General features: G+C 43.0%; 1 protein-coding gene across 1 annotated transcript in view; it reads right to left on the reverse strand.

Annotated features, from left to right (window-relative positions):
* LOC135242603 (SH3 and multiple ankyrin repeat domains protein 2-like) overlaps nt 1–24,866 on the reverse strand; it is a 110,374-nt gene that overhangs the window by 17,021 nt on the left and 68,487 nt on the right. The window contains exon 11 of the mRNA XM_064313753.1: nt 20,849–23,261. Coding sequence (XP_064169823.1) covers nt 20,849–23,261 — 2,413 coding nt within the window. The remainder of the gene's footprint in view (nt 1–20,848; nt 23,262–24,866) is intronic.

The following is a 24,866-nucleotide window of genomic DNA, read 5'->3' on the forward strand; positions in this document are numbered from 1 at the left end:
AGCTTCGTTTTGCCCTCCCTACTACTATGCCTGATTATCTGTATCTGTTCAAGCAATAGATGGCCTAACATAACACTTTTAATCAGTTTCTTTGATGACCGATTGTCCGATTTACACCTCCAATTAGACTACTCATTTGCGAAACAAAAGGAACCTGCTTGATGTATTTTGTAACAAAAAAACTGCCTGTAATTCTTAACTGATTCAAAAAAGAAAACAAAGAGACAAGATAGGCTTAATGATTTTTACCATTTAAATCATGGCACAAGTGAAAACACGTTATCTTTGACCACAGTGGCAGAGCTTGGGTATTAGGACGGGGAGTGCGGGGCCAGTTTAGGAGGGCCATATGACCCATTATTTTAGAAATATTGTGGTGACCCAATGATGCATGTATGTATCAGCATATCACACTTTGTTACAGAAAAATATCTCATAGGCTATGACCACTGGAATCCCACAGCAAAGCTATATCACAAATTGGTTAGGCCAACAAAAAAGTTTCTGACGCACCAAATTATAGGTGTCACCCATAGTCCTGTAATGGTTAACAATGCAGAACCCTGCCAAGATGGCCACAGACTAAACACGGCTGGTGACAATAGCCCAGAAGTGTGAGAGAAGTGTGAAGTCGTTTTTGTTTGTTTGTTTAATCACTCTAGCAACCGCGTTACATACTCAAAACAGAAATGGTGATTAATTGCTGAAGTAGGCTAATTGTGCCTTTTACTCTTTTAGCTGCATTTTTAGATGCTACGCCTGCATTTAGGTTAGTGAAGAACAGGTGCACAATTGTATAGCGTCACATGCCCAACATTTTAAACACAAGCGTGAAAATGCCTTCATATCTGCGCTGCCCTCTAACTGACCTGCCTGTTTGGGGTCTCTTCATTGAGCTCTATAGGCCTAAAAAAAAAAATTGGAACTGCTCATGGATTGGTCACTTGGTGTTACAGTTAATGTTCAGCCCTGTAACAAAACTTAAAAAAAAAAAAAAAAGGAACTGGGCTTGTAATCAAAAGGTCATAGGTTCGATTCCTAGGTAGGACACTGCCATTGTACTCTTGAGAGAGACACTATATTTGCCATTGTAGGCATACAATGAAATTGTGTTTGGTACCTCTCAGAGGCCAGCAGCAATAGAAAACACAAACACCTGACCTCTTCTTTGGTTCATGACCAACCTTTCCACAACCTCTTGTGCAAATCTGTGAATCCATTCAGGAGTTATGTGCCTTTTTGTGATAGGCCACGCCCATCACCATGCCCCCTCACACACCCTCACACAAACGGCACGTTTGATATTGGTCTGGAATTTTTCTGAACAGAAGTATCCAGATTAGATTTCTTGAGTAGTGGTTTTACCAGACTGGTCTTAAAAACATCTGGAGTGGCTTGGTGACGCCCAAAAATTGTATTAATTTACTAAATTCTTCCTTCAGTCTACTTAGCATTTTGTGTGTCTGTGTCTGCGTGTGTATGCTACATTTCTATATGTAGGCTACTGTTGGCCAGAGCTACTATCTTAACTAGCCTACGTTTTCCATTACCATGTGTGTACTTTCTATTTCTGAATCCATTCAGGAGTTATGCGCCTTTTTGTGATAGGCCACGCCCATCACCACGGCCCCTCACACACCCTCACACAAACATGTGACCTCTTTGGCTCATGACCAACCTTTCCACAAAATCTTCTGCAAAGGTATGAATCCATTCAGGAGTAATGCAGCTTTTTGTGATAGGCCAACGCCCATCACCATGTCCCCTCACACACCCTCACACAAACACGTGACCTCTTCTTTGGCTCATGACCAACCTTTCCACAAAATCTTGTGTAAATCTGTGAATCCATTTGGGAGTTATGCGCCTTTTTGTGATAGGCCACGCCCATCACCATGTCCCCTCTTGGTCAATCAGCCTGAAAGTTACTCAGCTCTACCTTCCGGGCATGACTAATGTCCATGCCAAATTTCAGCCTCCTGGGGCTGCTACGGGGTGGGACACTTTCTGTGGACCAACTAACTGACCGGCCGACTGACAAATAGAGCTATAGCTGCTGCAAAACTGTTGCTGCCCATTTTTAAAAAGTAGTCTTTTTCCAAAAGATGTCTTTGGAAGATGACCTTATACCGCTCGTATCCTATGTGTCTAAGCACAATCCAGGCCTTCATCCACCAATTACCTTTATAAAAAAGTTCCCTGATTCATTTGGCAAGACCACTGCTACATCCGGCAGCTTTGTACAGCGTCATAATACTAACTGAACAGCCACTGACATTATCTAATCAAAGACTTTCAGCTTAAGAACCTCTCACATAGATCCAGGGTAGATATGGCTTAGGCAGTTCTCTGAAAAGGTGTTGAATGTTCAAATCATAGACATGTCCAGTTCAAGGGTTAACTTGATTATTATTGACAAGATTTCTTTGGGCAGTGCTAAGAGTGCCATGTTTTCTGTATCTCCTCCTTGGTTTGTTCTCTGATCTGCTGCTTTGGTCTACTGCATCACCTGCTCCCTGGTCTGCTCCATTACCTTCTTTCTGGTGTTCTTCATGGTCTGCTTCCTGGTCTGAACTTCAGTCTGTTCCATTGCCTGCTTCCTGGTCTGAACTCCAGTCTGCTCTGTTGCCTGCTTCCTGGTCTTAACATTAGTCTGCTCCATTACCTTCTTTCTGGTCTGCTTCCTGGTGTTCTTCGTGGTCTGCTTCCTGGTCTGAACTCCAGTCTGTTCCGTTGCCTGCTTCCTGGTCTGAACTCCAGTCTGATCTGTTGCCTGCTTCCTGGTCTTAACATTGGTCTGCTCCATTACCTTCTTTCTGGTCTGCTTCCTGGTGTTCTTCATGGTCTGCTTCCTGGTCTGAACTCCAGTCTGCTCCATTGCCTGCTTCCTGGTCTGCTCTTTTGTCTGCTTCCTGGTCTTAACATGGGTCTGTTCCATAAGCTTCTTTTCCACAAAGGTTTCTCTATCATCTCCCTGGTCTGATTCCTGGTCTGCTCTTTGTTCTGCACCACTGTTTGATTCCTGGTCTGCTCCACTGTTTGATTCCTGGTCTGCTCCACTGTCTGATTCCTGGTTTGTTTTATTGTCAGCACTCTGGTCTGCTCCATAACCTGCTTGAACTTCTCCATTAAAATACATCCTTTCACACTCAGCCTCCTGAATGGCCTGGATATAATGACTAACTGGACCTCCAAGACTTTAATAATGATCCCCATGTCGCTCAGCGATGTGGCCAAGAACCAAAAGAGACAAGGTATCACAATACCTATTGGACGGCGTTATAACACAGGTTGCATCAATTCCTAGAGTGGACACAACCAGAAATTGAACATGGAAAATCTGAGAGACTCTCTGAAGTGTTATATGATATCCATATGTTCCCTGTTGTGCCATACTTTGCAAGTATGCACTCCAGTTGTTGCCTTCCACATAGTTTGGCAGTGGTGTACCATGACCTGTATGTGGATCACTTGTTAGATCTCCCACAATTTCCTCTCTCAGGGATGTCGCTGAGTGGAAAATTCCTAGTGGCCAACTGATCAGCCATGGCTTCAAACTGGAAATTACCATCTGGGTCTGGGTCAAAACTTATGGTAAGGTCTGAGGATTCATAAGACTCCAATCTCTCCTCGTGTGTGTAAGGCATTAGTAACTGGCTTTGGGGATTTTTTTGCAGACAGAGAAGACTTAGTTAGACATAGTTTTTCTATCTTTTTTGTCACACTGGTCACATCAGATACAGAAAACCATTGTTCTGTCACAGCGAATTTGCCTGGTATCTGAAACTGGACCTTGTATTTTGATACCTTTAAATTTCTCTTGATTATTATACCTGGCAATACCAGATGTATTTTTGAAACTGTGTGTGTACTATCCTTAATCTTGACCAATACTTTGTCTGTTACCTTGTAAACAGAAGGTGGATGTTTTCCTGATGCATTCCGAATCATTTGTCTGTTGCAATGCTCAGTGGCCTTCTGTGCCCTTTTTCTTAGTTTACAACATTTATCCTCAAACTGAAGTCTTTGTTTTAGGGAGGGTAGATTGGCCTGTGGATCTTGTGCGGGGTGTTCATTACTGATCTTGGATGGAGAACATGTTAAGGGATTGGTTATCCTGTGACTTTTTCTTCCATAATATACCTCAAAAGGAGACATCCAATTCAACACCTCTCTTGGATCTTCATTCATTACTCTGGAGTAAACTGGTGTGGCAAGACGAGTGCCACCCCTCTGAACTTCCAACACACAGAAACACGGGAAACCACAAGTTCTTTCCGCACTTACGTGCTCATTTATTTCTGCCGATCTGGCTTTTTTTTTACACATACTCAGGACACGGTTTTTCTCTCCGTTGTTCTGTTTTATATAACGAACATACGTCTTTTATGCATACAACCGATGCAGGTCCTTTCTCCGCGTGCAGCTTCTCCCTTTTAAGGCTCCCGGTCTCCGCTTTTAAAATCCCAGGCTCACTGTTGAACAATCAGATGCAATCAGCGCAATCAAATAATTAGCAATTATTGGCGCCGACTACCTCCACCTGACAGCTGAACCGTTTGTAATAGCCGGCCAGCCCTAAGAACCTCCTTACCACTTTTTTTGACTTGGGTCAGGTACAGGTTGCAATTGCAGTGGTTTTGTCCACTAGAGGCTGCACCTGTCCACTTCCCAAGTGGTACCCCAAATACCGAACCTCCGCCCAGCCAATAGCACACTTCTTTGGGTTAGCCGTGAACCCCACCTGCCTTAAGGATTCAAGCACCGCTCCCACATGCTGCAAATGCTGCTCCCAACTGCTGGTATAGATGATTACGTCATCCAGATAGGCAGCAGCATATTCAGCATATGGACGCAATACTCGATCCATCAGGTGCTGGAAGGTGGCAGGGGCTCCGAATAACCCAAACGGAAGTGTTCTATAAAAAACGAGCCGTGCAAAAGCCGATCCAAGAGCTCGTCAACCTGAGGCATTGGATAAGCATCAAACCACTTCATTTACTTTCCTATAATCCACACAGAAGCGAATAGACCCATCAGGCTTACCTACCAGCACAATGGGCCTACTCCAGGGACTGTGGTTTTCCTCTATTACCCCCAGCTCTAGCATTGCATTTATCTCTGCCTGAACCAATTTCTTTTTGTGTTCAGGCAACCTATAGGGGCAAGTCAGCACTGTCACCCCCGGGGAAGTTTCAATGTGGTGATGTATGAGGTGCGTGCATCCTGGTATGGGGGAAAACACATCAGCAAATGCTTTTGCAACAAGACAAGGTCTGCTCTCTGATTTGGTGAGAGATGGTCATCTAAAAGGGGTGAGATTTGATTGGATGAATTTGGTACCTCCGGGCCCAGCTCATCTCTCTCCTTATCCACCGTAACCAGAGAGCCAGCCACCACCTCCTTCCATGCTTTCAGGAGATTGAGGTGATAAATCTGTTTTGCTCCCTCTCTATCAGAATGCTCTACCTCATAGTCCACCTCCCCAACCCGCTATGTGACCACAAACGCCACTTGCCACTTGGCGAGTAATTTAAAACTATCCAAAAATGTCTCGGAGTCGTCATCCTGGGTCATTTTTGGAAGATGCACTTGGGGCCGTGTCTGTCGCTCTCAGGGGCTAGTTTCTCCCGCAGCAGCTGGCTGCAGCAGCGCCTGAGTCTGGAGGGAAGACTGGGCACACAAAGCCTCCAATTGCTCCGCGTGTGCCGCAGCCTGCCTCTCTTGCATGGCTGCCGTCCCCTCCAGCATCCTGGCCAGCGCTACCACAGGTTGTGAAGTTTCGTCATGCTCCGGGCTGTGTTCCATTTTATGCTGTGTCGGAAGTTTTGTCAGACGAACTAACGCTACAGACTTTATTTAATTAGACTAACGTTAACGTTCACTGAATTAAATCGCTTGCCTGTATGTAACATTACAATGTGGCTAACTTATCTAAACTTCGCTAAATTGGTCCGCAAAGTCAATGTTAATACACTCATCTTTATATGTGTTCTTAGATTTGTGTTTGACAGTAGAGAATGTATTTAATCTCAGCTTGCATAGCTCATAAGTAAAAACGTAGGTTTTGACCGTGGAGCTAGTCAGTGTCATGTATTTGCTTTGTCAAGTATGGCCATGGTGATTCTTCCTCAGGCTGAGATTTGGGAGGTTTATCCATGATGAGGCTGTCGCTGTGTGAGCACTGAGCAACGCCCGCCCTTTTGCACATGCACTACACAAAGGTCAAGTGTGTGGTGGTGGCTGCCTGACGAATGCATTGCCTGGGCATGCCTTCACAGCGGTCAGGATGAAAGAAACAGGGGCTGATCAAAAGGGGTTCAATTACAGTAGAGAAGCAATGGTAAAATAAATTTAAAAAAATCATTCCTTTCCTTTTACGGCCCAAAATAGTTTGTAGTTTCAGTAGTTAACTACACAAAAAATGGCAAAAAAGTAATTTAACTACTTGAATCACTATGCAAATATGAATGTAGTTGAATGTGGTGGGGTGGGCGTGGTTTGAGCGTTGGCTGCAGAGAGAGAGTGTGAGAGGAGCGTCTCTCGGATCCTTCGTCACAACTGTCAGCTGGAGGTAATCAGCGCCGATAATTGTTAATTGTTTAATTGCGCTGATTGCCTCTGATTGCTTTCAACAGTGAGCCTGGGGTTTTTAAAAGGAAGACCGGAAGCTGGAGCGAGGGAGGGGCTGATGACAAGACGGCTGCGGAACCGTCGTGTTTGTGTGAAAATTGTCTGTAAAAGACGCATCTGTAAATAAAAGAGCACGGCAGTGCTGATTACGGAAACAACTGTCTCCCGTGAGTGTGTGTTTAAACAGGAGGGGTGGCACTCGCTTGCCACATTGAACTACCAGCAAGCTACTGCAAAATGTTGTTAAACTACTAGTTTAATTACATGTAGTTCACTACTCTCCAACACTGACAATGAATCACATACTTTCAAGGCACTGAAGGGGGAATTCAGTGTCCCTGTAGCAGAGAGATCAAGAACCCAACATGCTGCTCTTGTTTGATTGTGGAGGAATAGAGACCGTTAGGCTCTCAGTGAAGATAGACAGGCAATAACATGCACTGAAAAACTGGTAGCTAAGAAGTGTGCCATCAGACAAATTGTGAAAAGAGGTCTGCATGAGATGAAAGGGTCTGGTGCAAGAAAGTTGCACAAACTACTAAAGGAACAATACTCTGGCATACGTGTTGTGCACGCGCCAAACTAAAACTTCCCTTGGGGATAAGCCCCTGATGTCTTTGAATCCTAGAAATGCCCCTGGTATAGTTTAACCTGTTTATACTGTATATGCAAACTAAAAAAAAGCAAATTCATTTTTGATTTGTTGCCCAGACAATTGCATTTCTGGCACTTCATTTTTTCCTAAATTATAAATATAAACTAATCTAAGTATTGTAAATGGTACAAATGTCTTGCTTCATGTAAGCCATTTTTCAAGTCTATGTGATGCTCAAATTAGGAGTAATAAAGTTATAAATAGGGTACCACCTAAATGGACAAGGATTGGCCAGATTTGGTATGCGTGCGAAGAGGTTAAAAAACATTTAGAGGGTAAAATATTCAGAAGATTACTGTCCCTTCTCATGTATGAAAGGTGCTAAGGGGTGAAATAGTCCTGTCAATGTTCACACTGAGCACATCCCAGAGTGTGGATTCACTTTTGGTTACCATGAAAAGGAAAAGGAAGAAAAGGAAAAATACAATTGTATGTAAAATACACAGTTCGATGCAAAAGTACAGTGACACAGTTTTTGTTGTTTTATCTCTGTACTCCAGCACATTGGATTTTAAAATAAAACAATGAATTTATGATTAAAGAGCGGAGTATTTACATATTCTTACAATTACAGCCATTTTTACAGAGCCAAAACAGCAAAGTCAAAACAACAAAAATAGCGTCACTGTCCCAATACTTTTGTATTTAACCATATGTGCCAAGTATCAAGAACATACACATTACCATACAAATGGGCACAGGTCCCTGATTGGTCAGCTCACGGGACTACACCTGACAGATAGCAGCTGTGTCTCTGATTGACCAGTTCGTTGGACTCTGCCTAACAGACAGAAGTGTGTCTCTCACACCTGGGAGCTGCCCAGCACAACCACAATCCTCTATTGTTGGCCACTGAGCAGCTCCACTGGAGGGAGAGGACATTTTTTTAGCCAATTGAATCAGGGGATGATTAGGTAGTAAGTTTTTGTGAGAGCCAGATCTGGGATTTTAGCCAGGACACCAGGGAACCCCTACTCTTTGCAATAAGTGTCATGGGATCTTTAACGACAACAGTGAGTCAGGACCTTGGTTTAATGTCTCATCTCCTACAGCACAATGTCCCCGTCACTGCACTGGGGCATTGGGGTTTGTTTGACCAGAGGGAAGATTGCCCCCTGCTGGCCCACCAACACCACTTCCAGCTCAGTATTCCCTGGTGGTCTCCCATCCAAATACAAACCAAGCCCACACTTGCTTAGCTTCACCCAGTCGGCAGGAGCAGAGTATGTGGTGGTATGGCTGCTGTTTCATGTTTCATTCCTGGGCAACATGCACTTCATCTGTGTACCAAAAAAAAACTCCTTTGGTTAGGATAGTGATTATCACTGATAGCTAAAAACCATTAAAATAAGGAATGCAAACTCTGGGTGACCCTGGCTGCTCCACACCACCCCACCAAACCCCCCCACCCGGCAAGTAACTGGGAATGTTCAGTTCCGCCTGCTGTGTTCCATAAACTGCACAGTTAGGCCCTTTTCAAAAGTGAGTAATGTGTGTGTAATTGTTATGTCAGGAGTGAGTAAAATGTAAAATGTGTGTAAATGTTATGAATGAGTAAAATACATGCAAATGTTACATCAAGAGTGAGTAAAATGTGTGTAAATGGTATGGGAGAATGAGTAAAAGGTGAAGAAATGGTATGGGAGAGTAAGCAACATGTGTGTAAATGTTATGAAAGAGTGAGTAAAATGTGTGTAAATGTTATGAATGAGTATTGGAGGAGGCATGTGGCAGTCTACACCCTCCCCAGACCGACAGGATAGCGCATCGATCAGAAATGTGATGCACATGGGGAATTGGTGTAACGACTAAATTGGAGAGAAAATGGGGATAAAAATGGTTTTAAAAAAAAGTAGTGAGTAGTGTGTCTAAATGTTATGAGAAAATGAGAAAAATGTGTGTAAATATTGAGAGTGAGTAAAATGTGTGTAAATGTCAAAAGTTAATGTGTGTAAATGTTATATCAAGAGTGAGTAAAGTGTATGTAAAGTAAAATGTTTGTAAATTGTTTGGAAAAAATGTTTGTAAATGTTATGAGAGTGATTAAAATGTGTGTAAATGTTATGAGAGAGTGAGTAAAATGTTTGAAAATGTTATGTCAAGAGAGGAAAATTTGTGTAAATGTTGAGAGAGTGAGTAAAATGTGTGGAAATGTTATGACAGAATGAGTAAAATATGCGTTAAAATTGCATAAAGAGTGAGTAAAATATGTGTAAACGTAAAGAGAGAGTAACATGTGTGTACATGTCATGAGAAAGTGAGTAAAATGTGTGGATATGTTGAGAGAGTGAGTAAAGTTTGTGGAAATATTGTGAGTTAGTAGAATGTGTGTAAATGTTACTCACTCTTGATGTTACATCAAGAGTGAGGAAAATGTGTAAATGTTATGAGAGTGAGTAAAATGTGTGTAAATGTTACGAGAGTGAGTAAAATGTGTGTAAATGTTATGTCAAGAGTAAAACGTTTGTACATGTGATGAGAGAGTGAGTAAAATGTGTGTAAATGTTACGAGAGGCAGTAAATTGTGTGGAAATGTTGAGACAGAGTAATATGTGCATACATGTTATGAAAAAGTGAGTAAAATGTGTGAAAATGTTGAGAGTGAGTAAAATGTTTGTAAATTGTATGTCGAGAGTGAGTAAAATGTGTGGAAATGGTATGGGAGAGTTAGTAAAATGTGTGTAAATGTTGACAGTGAGTAATATATGTTGAAATGTTATGTTAAATATGATGTTATGTTAGCGAGACGAGACAAGATGAAAACGTTAGTGGTGGACTTACGGACATTGAAATTACATGAATTCTTTTTTCCAATCGTGCATGCATCTACCGGTATCTTGCAAAATCTAAACAAAGCACTGCATCCTTGTCATTGGTTGAATGCTGCCCGGGTCCTACCCCTCCCCACAGGGAATGGGAATAAAAACCTAATTGAGAGCTTATTAGCTAGCCCAAATGAACAAGTGTACTAAATGCACATTGTGGTGTTGTTACACACTAGCACACTGTTTAGTGGCTATCATTTAATATTGTTGTTCATACTGTATGTAAAATTGTCTAATCTTTAAGTAATCTGATTCTAATTGCGGACAGATTTTTTATATTCACTTGACAGAGCAAAACAAAAATACAGAAGGCAAGATTAAGCAAAATAAATATTAAAGGGAATAAATGAAATAGCTTCTTTTTGAAAAATACACTGCAGTTTTGTGAAACATTAATATGCCAAAAGCTATATTTTTCATACATTAATGCATATATAAGAGACACAATCCATACTTAAAGATTAAGGAAAACCCCATTCATTTTTTCCATAGACCGTCTGTTTTTAGATCCACGGAAGTAGATAATGCTAACATTGACATGAAAATGTTGACAGCTCTTACAAGGTCTTTTTTTCCCCTCCCCATCGATGGGGTGTGGCCTATGTGCCTAGTCTCCACCAAGTAATTTCACTGACTTATCAGAAACCTTTGTTGGTTTTTCAGCCAATGAAAAAACGTTTTTGAATTTCAAGCAAAATAATTCTCTCTGTGTCAGGCAGGTATATAAGACATTTCTTGGTAGAACAAGCCACAGACAGATGTTTTCTTGCTTGGTAAGCCACAATAATATATTCAGAGACTTTTTTCATCTTTTTCTAAAACAACAGTTTTTAGAGGCTATTATTTCAACAATCCCTCCTAAGGGCTATTTTCTAACAGCCTTTTTAAAGGGTTAGGGTTATTTTCTTTTATGTGCTTTTCTATTTTTTATATCTTCTATGTACTCAAAGCTGCCTTTAGGTACAAGTAGACTATAAAATACTACCACTTGATTATATTTTCCAACAACAGTATTAGAAGGGTGTTGTCATTATTAATATATATTCATTCAATTATTATTTAATAAGTATTGACATGCTATAAATATATTCATATAAATAGCATACTAGTTCTGAAATATGGACCACAAATGTTGGAATAGTGGTGCTTCCAAAGGAAAGCCAAAAAAGAAAAGAAGGCAAGAGAGGCAGTTTTGCTTCAAAGTGTTCCACTCATTGTCAACTTCTTTCAAAAACCCTCTGATAGTAATAATGATGACCGCAGCACTATTGTCAGCTGAGAGGAAGGAACTAGCACTAGTTCAGTTTCCAGTAATGTTGTCACTCCCCCAGAGCCATCCTTTGAAGGCAAACCCTCAACAGCTAATGGTATACAAGAACCATCATTTCCACCTAAGGAGCAATTTGGCAGTTCAAAAGAATCAAATCAGCAACCAAGCCATTACTGGTGCTATGAGGCCACTGACCCTGCATTATGGCAAAGCACTTCCAGTGACATTGTTAAGTCAGTGCTTATTGAAAGAGGAGCAGTCCCCTTCCAAAACCGCATTGAAAAATACCCAGCTTCAGTGTGAGATGAGCGCTTGATGGAAAGACTAGAAGTTTCAACAATGAACTTCTATACTGTATATTGCCAAATGGGCAGAAGGTTTCTAGACAGTGACTACTCTACTCACCCTCAACAGGTTGTGTGTACTGTTTTGCATGCAAACTGTTCTCCAGCAAGCACGGTGGCTTTGGTCAGGGGTTTAGTGACTGGAAGTACTCTGAAAGAATAGGGGAACACAGAAAGAGTGCAGAACACAGATCATGCATGCTTGCCTTGCACCAGCGGAAAAGGGCAGTGCTCATGCAGATCTCATGCAGCAACTTGATGGGGAACGTAAATACTGGAGGGACATTTTGAAAAGAGTAGTAGCAGTGATCAGGTTCTTGGGTGAAAGAGGACTTACGTTTATAGGGGAGATGATGAACGGTTTGGGTCAACCCATAACGGTAATTTCCTTGGCATCCTAGAATTGCTATCACAATTTGACCCATTCTTAGCTGAACATATTAAAAAGTTTGGCGGAAAAGGAAGAGGCACAGTGTCATATTTGTCATTGACAATATGTGAAGAACTCATTGAGCTAATGGGTCAGAAAACTCACCAAACAATAGCAGATGAGATTCGGGCTGCCAAATATTTTTCAATAATTATTGACTCCACCCCAGACCTGTCACACCCACATTAGAGAGGCCTTCGGTGGTATGCTCAATGATGATAACGAGAAAAGAGATACTCGAATTGAGGCCGCTGGACTAAATTGGACACCTTAGAGACAGGGTTCCTGGCACATTTCTGGGACGTCATACTTGACCGGTTCCACGCTACAAGCATGCACCTACAGAAAGGTGACATTGACATCTCTGTAGCAGCACAGCTTTTGTCTTTGTTGAAGGATTTTGGGGCCGGACAGAGAGACCATTTAATTGGCTTGTGCTATTGGAGTGGTCAATGAAACATGAGTAGATAGACCATTGATGACTGTGTTACAATTTTTTTTGATTGCTAAGACACATTTTATGAAACAGTTCCCCTTTTTCTCAAATCTATTAACACAATCCCAAAACGACACATCAATCAGTATCCATCAACATCCATGCCAAACTCAAATTCTCTTCTCAAAAAAATGAACTCTTCCATCAAAATTAAACTGACTTCATATGGCACACTCAAGCCATCAAAATCACAGACAATGTAGATTACCTGTAACACACCAGTAAGTTAAATTCAAAGCACTACTGCAAAAGTAGCAGTGAGTCAGGAGTTCCAACTTTCCAGATATTTTATTTGCAGTACTGAAAAGTGAAAAGAACTATACAGTAAACAACACAGTTGAAGGAAGACAAAAATGTAGTAATTTCAAAAGAGAGTAGCATTCAAAAAAGGAACTAAAAAAAGTATGTGTAGCACAATAAAAAACAGCAATTTAGAGAATAGTTTACACATTACTCAGCATCGTCAGCTTGATCGCCGTCTCGTCTCTGGGCTGGGTCAGGCCACAAAATTTCATCCACATCACACATGATGTTAGCTCTTGCAAGGCAGCGTGGGAAATATGCCCTGGTATGCCTGATCCACCCTTGGATGGATTCAAGCGCAACATTTGTACAGGCCTCCTCCATGGCTCTACATGGACGAGGCCTGTAGAGCCATGGCATGAGATTTTCCTGCACATAAGGGTTGCGATCGTACACCCTCCATCGCCATGCAGAGAAAAATTCCTCAATAGGGTTGAGGAATGGTGAATATGCAGGCAGAAATAACCAGAGCAGCATGATGGACACTGACGTTGTCCCAAATGACAACATAGTGGGACTGCTCTGGCCGCCCTGGCTCCCCTTCTTCCTCTTGATGTATGTTGTTTTCCATATTATTTAGGAATGCAATGAGGTGTGCCGTGTTGTAAGGCCCCAGGGTAGCATGGTGGTGGAGGACGCCCTGCTGGCTGATGGCGGCACACAGGGTCATGTTGCCTCCTTGTTGTCCTGGCACCTTAACAGTTGCGATCGTACACCCTCCATCGCCATGCAGAGAAAAATTCCTCAATAGGGTTGAGGAATGGTGAATATGCAGGCAGAAATAACCAGAGCAGCATGATGGACAATGACGTTGTCCCAAATGACAACATAGTGGGACTGCTCTGGCCGCCCTGGATCCCCTTCTTCCTCTTGATGTATGTTGTTTTCCATATTATTTAGGAATGCAATGAGGTGTGCCGTGTTGTAAGGCCCCAGGGTAGCATGGTGGTGGAGGACGCCCTGCTGGCTGATGGCGGCACACAGGGTCATGTTGCCTCCTTGTTGTCCTGGCACCTTAACAATGGCCAATGATATTTCTTCCTCTTCTCCGCCTTTTTGTCAGGTTAAACCCCACCTCATCAGAAAAGACATATTTGTGGGGTTTGGCCAGAGCATGAAGCTCAAAAATTCTCTATAAAAACATTGTATATACATATATTGTAAATACAGTAAGGTATGCAGTGTACACACACTTTGCCACAATGAAAGATATGCCTTGCATACAGTAATTTACAGTAAGGCACTACAGTATGCACATTACATTACCATACAGTACTGTTGTACTGGAGAAGTAGACCATCATAGTATACTCTACAAATATAGTACTGTACATGTACCTAAAAATAGTGTACCATATTGGGCTTATCTGCACATATTGAAACCGTCGGTTCTTCACCCTGATTGCATTCCTTTCAAAAGGTACTCTGTAAACTTGCTTCATCCTCAGCCTATTGCGGTGACGTACGCACTGTATGGTTGATATGGCAATATGGTCAATCCCTCCAAAAATGCCCTGATCTTGAATGATCCTCGTCTGAATTTCACGCCGGCGTATGGTATTGTTTGCAATGACCATGTTCACTACTGCCGTCTCTTGGTCATCTGACAATAGCCGTTGCCTGCCTCCTGCTTGTGGCTACCTCTCAGTTCTGCAAAAACACAATGTGAGAAAACAATTACTGATGATTACTGAGTCATCCATTTTTACAATGAAATCTAAAGAACATAGTCTATAAATACACTTCAACATTTACATAGACAGCATATCATCTCACAATAGTACAGCAGATACAATATGTAACAGTACAGTAAATTACAGTACCTGTTTTCTTGTCTGAAAGTATGGACAATGGAAGCCACTGTGAAACGGTTCAAGTTTGGCTGAACTCTCTGTCCAGCTTCCCTCATCTTCATACCATGCACCAGCACATGGTCAATCAAGGTGGCACATATTTTATCTGGGACAAATGGTCTCCTGCCTCTTCCAGTTTGTCTTCCTCTTTGTCTTCCTGTCGTCCTTTGTCGTCCATTTTGAGGATCCATTGTTCAAAAGCACACAGATGCAAACTGTGGCCCTATTTATTGATCCCGAGATTGTGTCTGGTGTGTTAACAATTTTGCTGCCAAGTGTTTGCACCTAGAGAAAGTTGTGTTACCTGAGTTTAGGTTGTGATGACTTGAGTTAAATCTTTTGACTGCTAGTGTTTGTTGCATAAGCACAGTGTGTAACCAGTGATTCATGAGGGCATTTGTTTGTAGAGATTTGCAAAAAAAGATTGACAATTTGCAGCATGTGTTAAAACAAGTGAAAAGTGTTTTTAGTTTTGAGAGATGTGCTGGTGCTCTGAGAGCTGAAGTAATCATTTTGGAGTTTTTGCTAAAAGAACCAGTGTGCTTTTAGTGTGTTAGCAATCGAGAAAAACTGTCATGTTTAAGCTTGTTAAATTGGGCCCCCCATTCCTTCAAAAGGGGGGTGTTCCTTGCCCCAAGCTGATGCTCAATTGTTCACGCAGAGAGTTTATTGCAGGGTCACAAGAGGAAGGGGACAGGCACTTGGTTGACCAGAAAGTTAATGATGAATCTGACTCAGCAGCGTCAATCCCATGGTCAATGAGCCAGAGGCCCCAAAGTTCCTGTGCACAGTTACACATCAGACCTGGACATGAACTTTGCCAACGAACTCATCCAATTCAAGTCTTTCATGTCTAACTCTGAGGGTGAAATGTGCCCAACTAAATTGCTTGAGACGTTGCAGGCACTTAATCATTAAAATGAGCTCTCAGCCAATTCTCTACCTGTAGAAATACAGCCCCAAACTACGATGCCCCAGTTGCCTGCTTTAAGAAAGACTACAACAGATGGGCACTTACAGTCCATGGGCGGGCGACAAAGAGCGCCAGGCACAGGTTGCCACTCCTACAGTGGGGCTGGGCTTAACTTGACCTGGAAGCCTTTCTTCAAGAGCAGGTACAGGTTACCCACTAACAAGCTAGGCACTGAAAAAAGAAAATTTAGGTTTATGGTGTTCAGTTTACTTTTGTGCTTAAGTTCTAGTGAAAAGAAAATTCTGAATGAAGAAATTGGGATGGCAGGTATGCCATCCCGCCAAGTTACGCCTTGGCGGGGGCATGCCCCATACCTATACAGCACCGAGAGTTTGGCACTTTTCAGGGTTCCCCACAGAAATAACCACAACAGCCACAGACACTCAGCCCTTAAAAACATTAAATTCTGTACATTCTGACCCCATTTCAACAGACAGAATTCATAAACAACTTCACATGTCCACACAATAAAGCCCCAAACTAAGGGGATTTTGCGTTTTCTCCTTCTTCTTCTTCTTCTCATTCTTATTTTTCCTGCCGCCTATCCCACTAACAACATGTCTCCCCATTGGACATTTCACTGACACCAGCCAAATCTGCACCTACACGACCCAATCAAAAACGCGCATACACACGCAAAATACCCATACATTTTTACTCTGAAACATTTCCTGTTCAAACAGCTAGTCCGCCTGTGGCCTAGTGGGTAAGGTTACAGTCTTGGGAACATGGGGTCGTAGGTTCAAGCACAGCTTGGAACACGTTTCTTTAACTTGCTTCGACCCTCACTAATAATTGTCTACTACTTCTTAATTATTGCTTTTGCACCATATCTACCCGCCGTTCACCGTTCAGTTATTAACCGGCTACAATATTGCTAAGATATATGCATTATGACTTACCGTCTGTACGTTCAGTTATTGACCGGCTACAATATTGCTAAGCCATATGGATTCAACGGAAGCTCTTCTGTGCTTACTGGCTTGTGTTCTTCTTTAAAACCACCGGCAGGTTCGCTAATGATATTTCACGCATTGCATAGCTATGGCATTAGCTAACGAAGTCACAGACTGGTAAACCTCACTCACTCACGGCCACCCATATGCATTTCATGCCACGCAAATGTATTCCTTTTATTTAAAAGTTACACCAGTTCACCACTGTGCCATTTCTACTAACTATATTTCTTCACTTGGCTACCGTACAAAACCTTAATATCAGCAAACGCCACGTTTCTACATTCATGTTACCTCGCCCTGTTCTCTATCTAGCCACATAGGCTACACACAATTACTACGTATGTACGTTCTGCAACTCCGCATTAAAACATTACATTTAAAATCATGATTCACTCATAAGTATAACTACTAGCACTGAACATGAGAAAAACACATTTGTGCAATAGATTACATTACAGGCAAATAATGTGTGCAATGTTATTTAACCCTCCACTTCAACAATTAACGTTCAATACCGACTGTTATATATACCATTTGATAAGGAATATAACCTCGCTCATGGTCACTCCATTTACTTCGCACTATACTCCGTGATCATGTCAACCTTCACCTACATGCCCATTCTGCTAAAAACATATTGTTTCAACTACGGAATTTCGTAATTTCATTTTAATTTCTCTCACACTGTTGTTATTCTCTCATATGCAAAGCCTGCTGGGACATATGCGTCTGCTCCTATTCTCCACTATCATGTTTTCCGGTTCTAGTTTAGCAAAACAGCGAAGAGGATTCCTACCTGCAGATAAGCCTATCAAAATGCCTTATAAACCTTACAAACACTAAAAGTGCATCTCCACGAAATAACAGACAATGGAGCAGGACAGAAGGATAAACCTTACAAACACTAAAAGTGCATCTCCACGAAATAACAGACAACGGAGCAGGACAGAAGGCTACACAAGTTGCGACCTAGGGAGTTATAATTCTACGGGCGTGTTGATTATTTTGTCAGTCAAGGCTCGTTGGATGGACGTCAAATCCGTGAGTACATACCATATTCCATCTGCGTTCCTGATGCGTTTACGCTTACGCCACTGCATCCTTTCTCACAGCCACTGTTTTACATATATAGCAAACCGAAACTGCTGAACGGTACACGCTCATCAGGCTGTACAGATTCACACAACGATAGCCATAATCCACAACCGTTTCTTGCAGGGTCGCATTTCTCACTCTCATAATAAAACGCTTTGCAAAAAGAACTGATATCTCATAAAAAAACACGTTTTCAACGTACAAAAATGCCAAGTTACTAAAAAGTATTGATATCAAAATGACGCCAAGTTACGATACTACAAACAATATAGGCTATCTTGCCTTTCAAGTCACTTGGCCCTGTGTTTTCTTATCTTACCATTTCACAATGTCATGCAAACTTTCTGTCAGATCAAAGAGACAAATATTTTGAATTGCGTCATGGAACACATTGAACATTGTACATTGAAATTAATGTATAAATTCATTAATGTACAGAACTGCTGCTGAGCAACGACAGGAAGCACATTTCTCCAGAAAACATGTTTATACTTGCTTTTGAACTGAATTTGAGTACATGTGCAAGTTATTGTATATTTGCTACGTACAATAAATACTGCATGTAAAACACATATTGTACATACATACATAGAGAACTTCTTTATCCGCATGGGGACATTTCCCTGGCAGCATCTTACATTCACATTCACGAACACACTTGTACCAATAAACATACTATCATTCACGCAACAGAAAGCCTGGGCAGTGAAATACATAGGCCTACATACCAATACAAATTGGACATACACACACCTATTCAATCAATCTTGACTGTGAGAGAGCCATCCACACATATGTTTGGCCTGTTCATGTAGTGCATGCTTATACACAGGGCCAAGTGACTTGAAAGAACTGAGGAAATATTGGGTAGCATTGCTTTGAGATACATCTTATGTCATTTCGGTGAGGCAAGATAGCCTATATTGTTTGTAGTATCGTAACTTGGCGTCATTTTGATATCAATACTTTTTAGTAACTTGGCATTTTTGTACGTTGAAAACGTGTTTTTTTATGAGATCAATTTTTACAAGATAGAGAGAAAACAATGGCTGACTGAAATTGGTAAGGCTAAAAATCCTTCAAATACTCCTGAGGCAGCTAAAGAATGTGTGAGTGAGTAGCAGGAACTTCAGCTCAGTTGATTTTCAGGTGAACATTCAGGTGGGGCTTCTGAGCATACCTAGCGAGCCTTTGCTCGCTCGGCCAATGCTTAACCTAATACGCGAGGTTCGGGTCGATATTTCCAAATTGAAACGAACATGGGTAGACATTATTATGATGTACATCTCTATAGGTCCCTGTCATTCTGTCTGTGGAGAGATTGCTCTAAGAGACTTTATCAGTTATAGAGGGGGGTTCCCCCTCTGATTCTGGTTCTGCTCAAGGTTTCTTCCTGTTTTCCTTGCCACTGTTGCCCTAGGCTTACTCTTTGGGGACCGGTTCTCTGTAAAGCTGCTTTGTGACAAAGCTCCTTTGTTAAAAGCGCTATAAAAATAAAATGGATTTATTGATTGATTGAACATTATAAACACACAGAGTATGCTGCACAATCTACACTGAAAATTATAAACATGGGGCTTGAGAGGGATACTCTGCCATACACTGACACACCAATAACATCATAAATCTAAGGGACCCAGCTCGAAAGCTCCTGACAGCACACAGAATCTTAACTATGCATTGGGGCAGATACTTTATTTCTGAGCATTTTCCCATTTCAGATTGATGCTTAAATATGCACAAATTAGCCTTTCATGTACAACTGCAGAGACAATGTTGTGCACATATTCAACACATAGCTTTTATCCTGTACCATGGGGTGACACTGTGCATCAGTTGTAAAGTTGTAATTTCTGGACAGCCTGACTGTAAAAACATCCATGCTACCTGTAGATTACTGTGGTCTACGTGTTCGATTCCTGGGATCTGCAGTACTTTGTTAGGGTTAGGGTTAGAGTTAGGGTTCTCTGACACCTCCCTCACTTCAAGTTCTTACATCACCCTCTCACACCAGGAGAAGAGAAAATATAAATGACTGTCTCAGACATACATATCTAAATATTCATTCTACATTCAAGGAAGTATACACAGAATCCTAACACAGTAAATACAGATTTTCTGCCCCAATATACATCTGGAGCCGCAAGGCTTCATAGTTGAATTGCTCTCCTGCTATCAGTTATCACAGTGTGATGTGTGTGCGTGTGTATGTGTGCCTGTGTGTGTGTGCGAGTGAGAGTGTGTCTAAGAATCTGTGCGTGTGCATGTGTGTGTTTGTGTGTGTATACAGGTGTGTCTCTGTGCGTGGGTGAGTCTGTGTGTGTCTGTGTGTGTGTGTTTGTTTTTGTGAGTGTGTGCATGTGCGTGAGAGAGTGTGTGTGTGTGCATATATGGCATACCCAAATCCCCTGCCTCTGGTTGACATTTAGGCAATTAAATTAATATTTCCTGATTCATTAGGAAAAAGCAAGAAAGGCATTAGAAATTAGTTGATTGTTCACGACTGCTAATCACTGTCAAAGAATGGAGTAAAGCCTAGGGCCCCCAGGGACATTTAAGGGCTGAAAATCAGTATTAGCTGATTAATCACATCCCTGTACATCAGTCCTGGCTGTTTCCGGCTGAGTGACCCTGGCTGATGCAACCCCAATCTATATAATAGCAGTCAAATAATGACAGTCATAACCATGGCAGTCAAATTATATTCCAGTCCTGTTAAACCTCTGTTCCAGCTTGCGGGACAATGTCAGTTTGTTGAGAATGCTATTTCAAAGAAGGTTGGTTGGGGGCGGGTTATTGGTACTCTAGTGAGAGATCACAACTAAAGTCTTAGAGCTGGTTGCTGGCATAACAACATTCTATGCAGCACTTTAGGGCCACAACCACCCCTTTTTAAAAATACTTTTCAGCGACAACAATCTTGTTTAGGGCCACCAAAACCCTAGGGCCAAGTCTGCATGGACTGAAAACAATGAGGAGTGAAAGAGCATGTGTAAAAACAGGGAAGGATTACCTTGCTCCAGAGTTAGCTCTAGATCCTGTGGGAGAGTCCAGTGTTTCCCCAGGCTTGGCTGTTCTATCTCTGTTCATCTGTTGCAGCACGGAGTTGTGTTCACTCATCATGTTGGTTTTGGGGTTGGGCAGGGGTGGGCTTGTGAGCTCTGGTGGGTTGCCCCAGAGCTTTGAGGTCCTTTGTGTGGGGGTTTTGGGAGGGTCCAAAGGGGGGGTGCTACCACCTGAGGGAGGGGGAAGGGCAGGAGCAGGGGGCAGAGGCATCCCAAAGGTGTCCAGGTCTTCCTCAATCAGAGCGTCCTTGTAAATTGTATTGGATTTGTTGATGATAGGCTTCATTTTTGGCTTAGGTGGGACCGGGGGCCGATCCGTCACAAATGCCTGCCCATCTGCATAGATGGTGCATGTATCCAAGGGCTCCCCGCCTTCCGAGGACAGGGTGGAGATGCTGGACACGGTTGAGACGGTGCTGGTGGTCTCCAGGCGGGGGTCACCGCTGCTCCGGCTGTCTGCCTCCTCAATTCCTGAATCGTTGACAGGCTCTAAACTCTCAGGGGGCACACAGCTTGTCAGGCTTGCTGGCGACTTCCGCACATCTGCAGTCCCCACCCCCTGGTGAGGGTGGTGGTAAGGGGCAAGAGAGGATGCCCCCATCCCAGTATTATGCTGTTTGACCAGCTTGACGATGACCCCAGCCTGGTCCTCTGGGATGTCAAAGCTGTTGGCGAACTCCAGCGGTGGCGGTAGGGGCTCAGAGAACACAAACTCCTCAGTGATGTCGACAGAGGCCAGCGGTGGTGGGGGGATGTGGAAGGGTAGCTTTTGGAATGAGTCATCCACTGAGCTGACAGAGATGAAGGCCTTGCTATGTGATGTGGTGGCAGCAGGATCATGCGTGTTAGGGGTCTGAGGCTTGCCAGCGGGGATGACTGGCTGGTTGGAGTCCCGCAGTTCAGATGGGGTGCTGTCTGGGCCCTCGGTGATGGTATTCTCTCTTTCCCCCACTGATGGGCTGTTCACATCAGGTGTGGTTCTGCCAACCATGTGCACCATGAGGAGACCGGCTGACTTGTGCTGTGACGTGTCCACAATGTCAATCAACATGTTTGTCCTCTCAACCTTTTCAGATTCATCCTTTGCCAAATTTGTCTCGTACTTAGCCCCTGTCATTTGCCTCCGCAGCCCCCCCCTGCCTGGCCGGCCCGTGGCAGTGACCGTGTTGGGGCGCAGCTTGGTGTCAATAAAGAGGGGCTTGTTGAGATCAGGCTTGGGGGGGTCAGTCTTGGACTGCTGTGGAGGTGGTGGCTGGTACACCTGCTGTTCCTTCATGGCTCGGTCTCTGGCCGCCAGAGCCAGGGCCAGCGGAGAGCTGGGGTCCAGCACTTTCCCTGTAACTGGGTGCACATAGGTGCCCCCGTTGCTGCTGCTATAGGTCTTGCCCACGGTCACGGGCAGGCTGAGAGGGCTGTCCAGGTGGGGGCTGTTCCCAGTGCACGTGCTCAGGGGGACCCTCACAAGCGTAGATTCATGGGAAGTGAAGTCCGTCACATTTCCACTGCCACCTCTCTCTCCCTGGGGGATAACCAGGAGTGAGGAAGGTGGGTCCATGAGCTTGTGCAGATGCTCATCATTCCTGAACATGCCTTCATCAATGGACTTGGACTGGCGGAGACGGGGGGCGGGGACGGGTACAAGCCCTACGTCCTCATCTCCCAGGTCAGTGGAGATGAAGGCCGAGGAGCAGCGGTGGGCCTCTAGCCGTTTCTGGCGGTTGCAGATCTTTCTGTGGCTGCCATCGGGCCGCAGCTGGCCTGGGTGGTCGGACGCTGACGTGTCGATCTCCATGCTGCTGCCCTGGCTGCTCTTCCCGCTGCTGCTGATGGATGGCTCCTTGATGATGATGGTGGGGATTGGGATGGAGCAGGTCTTCTCTGGGCTGTCCTCTACGTTGAGCTGTTTCACCAGCATGCCCTTCCTCCTGGCAGGCTTGGCGGGCACATACAGAGCCTTGACACCTGGCTTCCCCGTTTTTGAGTAGGGATTCTCAAGCACGCTGGACCTGTGGTTGTGCACGTTCTGCAGGCTCAAGACGTTGGTTTTGTAAGGATTTACGGAGTCAAAATGCTCAGAGCTCTGCCGGCAGTACATGCCCTTGTGCCTCCTCATGGTGCCCATGTTGGAGTCACCCCGAGTCAGGGAGCCAGTGTCTTTGGCTGCGGAGTTGGGGGTGAAGCCTGGCCGGATGGTGCCACTGTCCCCCCCGACCACAGGTGGTTTGGGGCTGTTGTAAGGGGGGGCTGGAGGGGAGATTGCGGGTGGAGGCGGGATGTCCTGGTATGTGTCAGGCACAGAGAGGCTCCTGGAGAATTTCAGCAGTGGAGGGGTCAGGAACTGCCTTTCTTCTTCTGTTACTCCTGTGAAAGAGATGTCAGTTACTTGCTTCAAGAAATTCAAAACAGCAGTGAAGCTATGGTGCCCTCCTGGACCTGATAGTATGAGCACACTAGAAAGGCTGAAAAAAATATTTATTTTTAAAAGTATGTTATAATACATTGAATAATACATCTGACCTTATGGAGGCACTACAATATATGTACCTATACAATATATTTAATAATAATACAATGTACTGTGTGTGTCAAATAACAGTTTTTTCTTTGACAAATTGATATTGTTGGAATGCGTAATTAAATGCTTAAAATATAATCAGAACAGCCTTTCATTGTCTCAATGTATCTCCATTCAATTAAAAATATTTTTTTGTTGTGCATGATGGGGAGGTGGCAGCAGCTGCAAATGTCCTTGGGTTAGGGTTAGGGTTTGTTGAAAAAAGGACTGTGGCATCACTGAAAAACCAGAAAGATAGTGGCTATAATTTATTTATTATTTATTTATTTATTTTTTTGACCCATGGTTATGATAGTAGTTTATAGTTATAGTTTAAATATATCTGGCTCACAATTCACATTGTTATCAAAAATGTAAATTATGTTATGTTAGAATCCTTAAAAGTGAATCATCAAAAGTGACTCTAGCGTTCAAACAACTCCACAAACACACTTTAGCTATCCTGCAGATTTGTTTGTCATGTGCATTTAAAATGAAATGGCTAAAAGCGACATTTCTGATGAGATTAGATATAAGATAATTCAATTGCATAAGGAAGGTGAAAGTCAAATTAAAAAACAGGAGTTTACAAAACTGTTCAAAAGATTGTTGCTAGATACAGAGAACATGGGACTCTTTTGAAATTACTTGGATTGAGAAATGCAGAAAATTCAACCAACTTTTAACACTGAACGTTGAAGTTGTTTACAAGAAGCATGGAAAAATATCCCAGAAGATTTCTTTGAAAAACTGTTGTGGAGGTTCTTGTGTAATTTTGTGTTAGTTATACGTTTAATGTATTTTTTTCTGACACTGAAAAATAAATATCTTGCATGCATGCAATGGCTGTTTTCACTGGAAAGTAAATATACAGTCAAAAGTTTGCACAGTACTCTATATTTTTGTTATGTTAATATGTTGTAAATTATTAAAGACAAAGGCCTGGATTCAATTGAGCTTTGTTCTCATGTTTAATTTATAAAGAAATGTTTGCTTAAGTAAAGCAGTCACTCTATTATTTATTAAGGGGAAAAAAAAAAAAAGTTTTGTGAACATAATCCTGTGCTTGCACTTAACTGCAGTCTAGTCAAGGCCATGTGATGATTGAGGCCTGGGTCAGGTCAAGGTCACGTGTTGATGGAGGCCTGGGCCAGGTCAAGGACACGTGTTGATTGAGGCCTGGGCCAGGTCAAGGTCATGTGATGACTGAGGCCTGGGCCAGGTCAAGGTCATGTGATGATTGAGGCCTGGGCCAGGTCAAGGTCATGTGATGATTGAGGCCTGGGCCAGGTCAAGGTCACGTGATGATTGAGGCCTGGGCCAGGTCAAGGTGACATGTTGACTGAGGCCTGGGCCAGGTCAAGGTCATGTGATGATTGAGGCCTGGGCCAGGTCAAGGTCACGTGATGATT

This window comes from Anguilla rostrata, chromosome 16 (genome assembly GCF_018555375.3).
Source record: "Anguilla rostrata isolate EN2019 chromosome 16, ASM1855537v3, whole genome shotgun sequence".
In the NCBI taxonomy this organism is placed as follows: Eukaryota; Metazoa; Chordata; class Actinopteri; order Anguilliformes; family Anguillidae; genus Anguilla; species Anguilla rostrata.